Source organism: Colobus angolensis, unplaced genomic scaffold (genome assembly GCF_000951035.1).
Source record: "Colobus angolensis palliatus isolate OR3802 unplaced genomic scaffold, Cang.pa_1.0 Scaffold319, whole genome shotgun sequence".
Lineage (NCBI taxonomy): Eukaryota > Metazoa > Chordata > Mammalia > Primates > Cercopithecidae > Colobus > Colobus angolensis.
The window spans coordinates 1,120,220-1,128,434 of NW_012116477.1; the positions used below are offsets into that span (position 1 = coordinate 1,120,220).

General features: G+C 49.2%; 1 protein-coding gene across 1 annotated transcript in view; it reads left to right on the forward strand.

Annotated features, from left to right (window-relative positions):
• Nucleotides 1–8,215, forward strand: part of ATP9A (ATPase, class II, type 9A) — a 174,603-nt gene that overhangs the window by 138,673 nt on the left and 27,715 nt on the right. The window contains exons 15-17 of the mRNA XM_011951371.1: nucleotides 4,693–4,785; nucleotides 6,122–6,205; nucleotides 7,865–8,035. Coding sequence (XP_011806761.1) covers nucleotides 4,693–4,785; nucleotides 6,122–6,205; nucleotides 7,865–8,035 — 348 coding nt within the window. The remainder of the gene's footprint in view (nucleotides 1–4,692; nucleotides 4,786–6,121; nucleotides 6,206–7,864; nucleotides 8,036–8,215) is intronic.

Consider the following 8,215-nt stretch of genomic DNA (forward strand, 5'->3'; position numbering starts at 1 on the left):
TTCTCTCTCTCTCTTTCTTTCTTTCGCCTCCCTCCCTTTTTTTCTTTTCTCTTCTTTTCTTTCTTTCTCAAGACAGAGTCTCACTCTGTTACCTAGGCTGGAGTGCAGTGGTGTGAACATGACTCACTGCAGCCTTGACCTCCTGGACTCAAGGAATCCTCCTGCCTCTGCCTCTTAAGTAGCTGGGACTGCAGGTATGCACTGCCACGCCCAGCTCATTTTTTAATTTTTTTGCAGAGCCAAAATCTCTCTATGTTGCACAGACTGGTCTCAAACTTCTGGCCTCAAGCAAGCCTCCCGCTTCAACCTCCCTAAGTACTGGGATTACAGGCATGAGCCACCGTGCCTGACCAATTCATCTCCATTTTCCCCCCCAAAAGACCTTTTACCTTTTCCTTTCAGTCTCTTTTCCAAGCATATCCGAGTGTAAATATCCACACACATTTTGATAAAATTGGCACTGAGCTCCATAGAAGGCTTCCTAAACTTCCTCCCTCATTGAACTATGATGATGAGAATTTTCTCATATTATTAAAATCTGATTTTAATGATTTTTAGTGCACATGCAGTGTTCTGTTGAAAGAATATGCCACTATTTCATTCAATAACTTATTTTTTGGCTGCTTAGGCTGTGTCTCATTTCAGTTGGTTTTTTTTTTTTTTTGAGACCGAGTCTCACTGTGTCACCCAGGCTGGAGTGCAGTGGTGCAATCTTGGCTCACTGCAACCTCTGCATCCTGGGTTCAAGTGATTCTCCTGCCTCAGCCTCCTGAGAAGGTGGGATTACAGTTGCGCGCCACCACCCCTGGCTAATTTTTGCATTTTTTAGTAGAGACGGGGTTTCACCATGTTGGGCAGGCTGGTCTTGAACTCCTGACCTCAGGTAGATCCACCAGCCTCGGCCTTCCAAAGTGCTGAAATTGCAGGTGTGAGCCACTGCGCCTAGCCTGTTTCTCGGTTTTGACTACTAAAAATAGTGCTGTGAATGTCCATCTTGGTGAGGTTATCTTTAATGAAATAAGTATTATTTTGCTATTTTTTGTCATTTTCTGACCTGTCTCTTTTTCTTTGGTTGAGTGGGTGGAACTGGGCCTCTGGGGCTTTTGGACTAGTTCTCCCCTTGGCAGAAACCTCACCACACTCCTCTAATGTGGTGATTCTCATCCTGGGGGCATTCGAGAGTGTCTGGCAGCATTTGTGGTTGTCACAACCAGAGGCTGGGAGTGCTGCTGGCATCTCATAGGTGGAGAACAGGGATGCCGCTCAGCATCCTGCAGTGCACAGGACAGCCCCCACCATGAGGAAGGGCCTGGGAAACCCTGTTGTGATGTGTTCATAGAACCCGAATGCTGTATGCAAATGACTGTCCAAGTACCTGGTGTGAGGAAGTTTTAGTTCAGTTATAAAACTTCTCCTAGGCTTGGCACGGTGGCTCTTGCCTGTAATACTTTGGGAGGCCAAGGCAGGAGGATCACTTGGGCCCAGGAGTTTCCGTCCAGCCTGAGCATCATTGCAAAAAGCAAAACAATTAGCTGGGCATGGTGGTTCATGCCTGTAGTCCCAGCTGCTAGGAAAGTTGAGGTCAGGAGGTCCAGGTTGAGGTCACTTGAGTCCAGGAGGTTGAGGTGGTAGTGAGCCGTGATTGTGCTGTTGCACTCTAGCCTGGGCAACACAGCAAGACCCTGTCTCAAAAAAATAAAGAAAAAAATAAGAATAAGAAAAAAAAAGAAAACTTCTCTCGACTTGGTTTAGTGACTGTGGACAGCCCCAATTTGGGTCTCCCCGGTCTCTTTTTAAAACACGTGTGAGCACACGCACAGTGCAATATGGCACCTTCTTGCACCCACAAAACAAGGCCATTTCCTTGTGTGAATCTTTGTCTCTTAGGACTATCAGGCAAGGTTGGAGAAGGACTCGTGTGCTGTCTTTTTGCAGGAAGGTTGTGTCCCTGTTTTGTTTTCGTGGCATACAAGATGTTCCGATGCCTTCTCCCCCTTCCCACGTGGAGCCACGGGTTTGGATCATGGCTGTGGATCATTATAGCACTGTCACTGCTGGACTAAAAGAGGCCTTTGAGCAGGTGCCAGATGCCGACCACAGTGGGAAAAGATGAGGCCCCCAAACAATGCCACACAGCCGGCTGATCTCTGTAAATTTATGGCGTAATCTTGCCATAATATGGGAACGAAGTAAACTTGTGATGAACTCCGTGGGAGGAAGTGACTCATGGGAGGAGATCGTCGATGCGGTATTTATATTGGACAGAACTTCTGAACTCGCTCAAGCCCTCTTCATAGTGAGGAAGCTGGGCTGGGAGCATCATTTCCTACAGCCATGTTGTTGAGCACCCTTTGGTTGTGGGGGGGAAGGAAAAAATAAAACCTCTGATGCTTTAATGTGCAGACCCCACAGCTCTCTTTGGCCTGCGTCAAGAGCAGGCATAGCTGCAGTCTATCGAAGATAAAGTGTGCAGTTGAACGGTTTTCAACGCGGGTGCCTGTCTTGGCCTGGGGGTGCTTTTATGAGTCAGCATGTTGTTCTAAAAGATTGTCGGTGATTAAGGGGCATTTGAAAGTTATTTTAAAAGAGGAAACTCTACCACTAATCTGATTTTGGGTACTTCTGTTCCATGAAAGGGCTGTATAGGCAAACTGGCCCCCGAAGGAGCCCGAAACCAAAGAACAAGGCTGACACATCCAGTTTGTTGTTAAAGGTTGTTTTATTGGGGAAACTTACAGATAGAAACGTGGTTTTTGGGGGAGCTGAACAGACAGAAGTGTAGTTTTGGGTGGCAGCAAAACAGATGGATCTCCACACTGTTACTCCCTAGACCCAGGGCTTATACCACAGGGAAAGGGTCCGCGTGCCCCAGCAGGACAATTACAGGCACCTTCCAGGAGAGGCAAGAAGGCTGTATGTGTCATCACCTGTAATTTGTGTGATAACATCAAGGTTGATATACTCTTACGTGAAGGATGGTGAATTAAGTAGGAATTGGGGGTGTTCACGGGATTTGGCTAATCAGAAGCCAGCATGGCGCATTTGCATCTGAGATGCAGTCACTTTTTTTTTGAGGTGGAGCTTCACTCTTGTTGCCCAGGTTGGAGTGCAATGGTGCAATCTCAGCTCACTGCAACCTCCACCTCCCAGGTTTAAGTGATTCTCCAGCCTTGCCTCCTGAGTAGCTGGGATTACAGGCATGCACCACCACGCCCAGCTAATTTTGTATTTTTAGTAGAGACAGGGTCTCACCATGTTGGCTAGACTGGTCTCGAACTCCTGATCTCAGGTGATCCACCCACCTGAGCCTCCCAAAGTGCTGGGATTACAGGCGTGAGCCACCACACCCGGCTTGAGATGCAGTCACTTTTGTCTCCATGGTTCCGTATTCAGTGAAGACTTTATGGGCATTTATTTTGGGCTTCCTGGAGTAGCAAAATTTAGGCACAAGGTATTGATGGCCATGCTGAATTTTCTTGCCTGTCTTTGCTGCCTCCCACCTCTCACCGATGCAAATCACTGGGGGGAAATGGGGGAAGGATCTGTGGCTGCGCCATCATTCCTCAAAGCCAGGACTTCTCCGTCTCAGCACTGTTGACTTTTAGGGCTGGAGGAATTCCTGGTGGTGGTTGGGGGCATCCTGTGTGATGTAGGAGAGTGAGCAGCACCCCGACCTCCACCCGTCAGATGCTAGTAGGACATTGCCAGCATTGACACCTAGAGTGTCTCCAGACATTGCCACATGTCTTCTGGAGGGCCACATTGCCCTGTTGAGAGTTCTGGGCTGAGCCTTGCTCTCTATGTACAGTATGGCTGGGGGACTTGGGAAGTCACTCTCATCCCAGCAGCAGTTATACCACTGAGGGGCCCTTTTTGTGCATCAGTCTCTGTGCTACATGCTTGATTTCTGTTTTACAGATGAGAAAACTGAGGTTTAGGGAAGAGGAGTAGCTTGTCCAGCTGCACACAACTAGGAACTGGTACTTGGCCCAAGCATTTGATGCCTGTGCCATGGTGCTACCCACTACCCAGAAAATCTGGTCAGGGTGAACTGAAACTCTGGGTAGTTGGATCTCTAGGCAGGTCCTCAGACGTAGGGATCTGGAATTATTCTCAGCTGAGACAGCCAGTTTGCCCCCAGGAGACATTTGCTAAAGTCTAGAGACGTTCTGGTTGTCACCATGGCGGGTGTGACTGGCATCTAGTGCGTAGCGGCCAGGGCTGCTGCTCAACATTGTACAGTGCACAGGAGGGGCCCTGCAGAGCAAAGACTTATCCTGCCCCAAATGTGTACAGTGACGAGGTTGAGACTCCCTGTTCTGGTCCTTATCTTCCCTATTCTTTTGGTGGACCACAGTTTGATGATATCTGCAGTCCCAAGTGTAAATCTAAAATCATAGCATGTGAGTTTATTCCAGTTGAAATAGTAATAACTTTCAAAACAAAGGTCTTAAATCCATTTGATCTTACTTTCCTCATTGAATAATCTTCCAAATGCTTCGAGTTTTCCTTTTATTTTCTGTAGCCTTTGCCCCTAAATAAGGCCCCTTCTTGCTTTTCATCTTCAGCCAAGTGAAAAAACATGGGTGTCTGTTAAGTGCACTTTATATACCGTCTGTCATGGGAAGCAGGTTTGCAGCCAAAAGAGGGTGTTCCTTTCAGTTTCTCATTCCTTCCGGCCTCCCTCTCTAGGATGAATCAACTGGAGAAATTACGTTTTACATGAAGGGAGCAGATGTGGTCATGGCTGGCATTGTGCAGTATAACGACTGGTTGGAGGAAGAGGTAAGTGTGATGCAGGAAGTTAAACCAGGCCTTGGAAGCACGTTCTGCAGAGGCAGCCCCTTGCATGGTAAGGTGGGTCTCTGTATTTGTTATTGGTGGCTGTGTAACAAACCACCCTGAAATGTAGCTGTTTAAAGCAGCACCCAGTTGATACATAATGGTTTCTATTGGTCAGGGATCCTGGTGTGGCTGAACTGCATCCTCTGCTTCAGGGCCTCCCACTGGCTGTAATTCAGATGTTGGCTGGGGCTGTGGTCTCATCTCAAGACTTGCCTGGGGTGGGATCCACTTGTGAGCAAGCTCAGTGGTTGTGGGCTGTATTCAGCTCCTTTTGGACTATTGAACTAAGGATCTCAGGTTCTTGCCGACTGTTGGCCAGAGGCTGCCCTCTATTCCCTGCAGGTGGGCCTCTCCCATAGGGCCACTCACAGACTGGCAACTGGCTTCATCAAAGAGAGCACGTGAGGGAACAAGAGAGGGCGAACAAGATGGAAGTCACTGTCTTTACTCACCTGATCTCAGATGTGACATCCCCTCACTCTCGCCTATCCTATTTGTTAGGGACAAGTCACTAGGGCCAGCACACACTCAAAGGGTGGGCAATTATAACGGAATGTGAGTTCCAGGAGGTGGGGTCTGTGGGGGCCGCATCAGGGGCTGCCCAACCTGGTTTGTGACATGGACAGTTGACCAGCAGCAGGAGGGAAACAGTGCTCAGGCTTTTCAGGCCATTTTTGTCCCATCTCTTAGCTCTAGGTGGGGAGTTTACATTTTTCATTAGATTCTCAGCTTGAGGGTTGCAAACTCAAACGTCTACAGGGGCCTGGCAGTTAATGCAAATAAACAAACAGGTTGTGATTTTGAGCAGAGTTGCACTTTGCGTGTAAAACGTGCTGAAGTGTTCTTCACTTGACACCTCCGCATCCTGGGAACACGCGGAGGCCACCGCTCCTCAGCCATCATTGATTGTGGTGATTTGGGCAAATGCACCTGGTTTTGTCAGATGCTCAGTTTTCCCACCCATTCAGCAATCCAGATTAGTGTGTGAGACCATAGAATGTTGACTTTGGAAACATATATGTGCTAGTCAAAGACAATCTGTCTGTGGGCCGTGTTTGGCCCACCAGCGGCCTCTCTCTGCAACCTCCCCTGTAGAAGGTTTGCTCCAGGGGGAGGATTGCTGTAGGGGAAAGCAACTTTCTGATTTGCCATTTTCCCTGTCCCTGTGGAAGGGGCACGTCCACTTGGGCAGTGGTCCCTCACTGCAGCCTCCTCCTCCCAGTGAAGTCAGGAGCTCTCGGCACCACTCCCACTCTGACCATGGTCTATTTTTCAGTGTGGCAACATGGCCCGAGAAGGGCTGCGGGTGCTTGTGGTGGCAAAGAAGTCTCTCGCAGAGGAGCAGTATCAGGACTTCGAAGTAAGTTGTTTTGAAACCTTTCCATTGCCTTTGCAGCCCTGCCTGCCTCCCAGTCACTCCTTCCACCATCTCTCATTCTGTGCCAGCCATTCTGATGTCGTTGCTGGGCACACTGGGTTCACTGTTGTTGCAGGGCCTTTGTACTTGCTGTTCTGTCTGCCTGGAACTCTCTTTACCCACAGAGCCCCATGGCCCATTCCCTTGCTTCTTTTGGGTCTCAGTTCAAAAGCCATGTCCTCCAAGAAGTCTTCCTGGACCACCTGTATAAGGCTCCTTCTCACTTTCCATCCATCACACCATTTCACTTTCTTCATTGCACTTGTCACTATCATTGCGTGCTACCATTTGGGACCAAAAAATATGTCAAGGAGTTGAATCTGGAGAGGCCAGAAAAATATAAACCTGACCCTGTTTGTATATATGTATATATTTAGCATTGATCTTATCCATCTCCTTTCCAGAATAAAATATTTTTGAGGGCGGGGACTTTACAAGTTTGGTTGTTCTTCTTCTTCTTCTTCTTTTTTTTTTTGAGACAGAGTTTCGCTCTTGTCGCCCAGGCTGGACTGCAGTGGTGTAATCTTGGCTCACTGCAACTTCCACCTCCCAGGTTCAAGGGATCTTTCTGCCTCAGCCTCCCAAGTAGCTGGGATTACAGGCGTGCATCACCACGCCTGGCTAATTTTTGTATTTTTAGTACAGACAGGGTTTCACCATGTTGGCCAGGCTGGTCTCAAACTCCTGACCTCAGGTGATCTGCCCACCTTGGCCTTCCAGAGTGCTGGGATTACAGGCGTGAGCTACCACACCCGACCTCCCTAATTTCTTTAAGCTGTAAAAATGTTGGGGTTGAACCAGATTATTGACTTGTTTATTATCATCCCATCTCATAGATTGTGTGTTCCCTGAGGGGAAGGTCCTTGTCTTGTTCACTGCCGTGTCTCTGGTGCCTGGCCTAAAGGCAGCGTGCAGGAATGCAACGGAGTGAGGCAGGATATGCTTCCTGGGGCCCTGCCCTGCTCCACACGGAGAAACTACCTGTGTCTCTCTAATGAATTTGAGTTCTTTGTAAGCCATTATTTAACAAGCATTCTAGCCCTGATAAATGCTACCTGCCTTTTCATTTTAAAAGCATGTGCTTTGAGCAGGCCCGTTAGGAGATGACTGGTTTTCCTCCAGGTTTTTGCTAACATGATATAGACAAGAAGCGGAAGTTTGGGTTGATGGTCTTCAGAAACTCGACTTGGTCTTTAGAAAACCTGGTGACTCACAGTTTGGTTTACAAAGTGCATGTTGTGTGTGGGAGAACTTACTGTTTTTTTGAGATCTTGGCTGTGCCCGTCCCTGAGACAATCCAGTGAGGTTGGTGCTGTTATTGCCATTTCGTGGCCACAGCTCAGAGAGGTTAAGTGACTTGCTGGAAGTCTCCCAGCAGGTGAGTGTAGCGTGTAGGGTGGGACTCAGGTCTGTGCGGTGTCTACGTGGAGGACTTGTGAGGAAGCTGGAAGCCTGTGTCACCCCTGTGGGGTGCAGCTCACCTGCTGGGGTCCCCACCTTGTGTGGCGGGGATCGGGCACGGCCCTTGCACTCTTGGCACTGGCCAGTCAGCCTGGCCTCTCGTCACCCTAAGCAGTGACTGCATCTGCTGATGTGTGCCAGGCCCGCTACGTCCAGGCCAAGCTGAGTGTGCACGACCGCTCCCTCAAAGTGGCCACGGTGATCGAAAGCCTGGAGATGGAGATGGAACTGCTGTGTCTGACGGGCGTGGAGGACCAGCTGCAGGCAGACGTGCGGCCCACGCTGGAGACCCTGAGGAACGCTGGCATCAAGGTAGGGTGGGCTGGCCGCAGGGAAGGGCACTCCGGAGCGATGCCGGTTTTCCCTCAGCAGTGCAGGGAGATCAGAGAGGGAAAGGGCGGGAGGAGCAGCAGAGGGGACCAGGAGTGCCTTATCTGCAATGGGCCACAGCCACTGTTTCTGCCCCTACAACCCTGATTTTTTTTTTTTTTT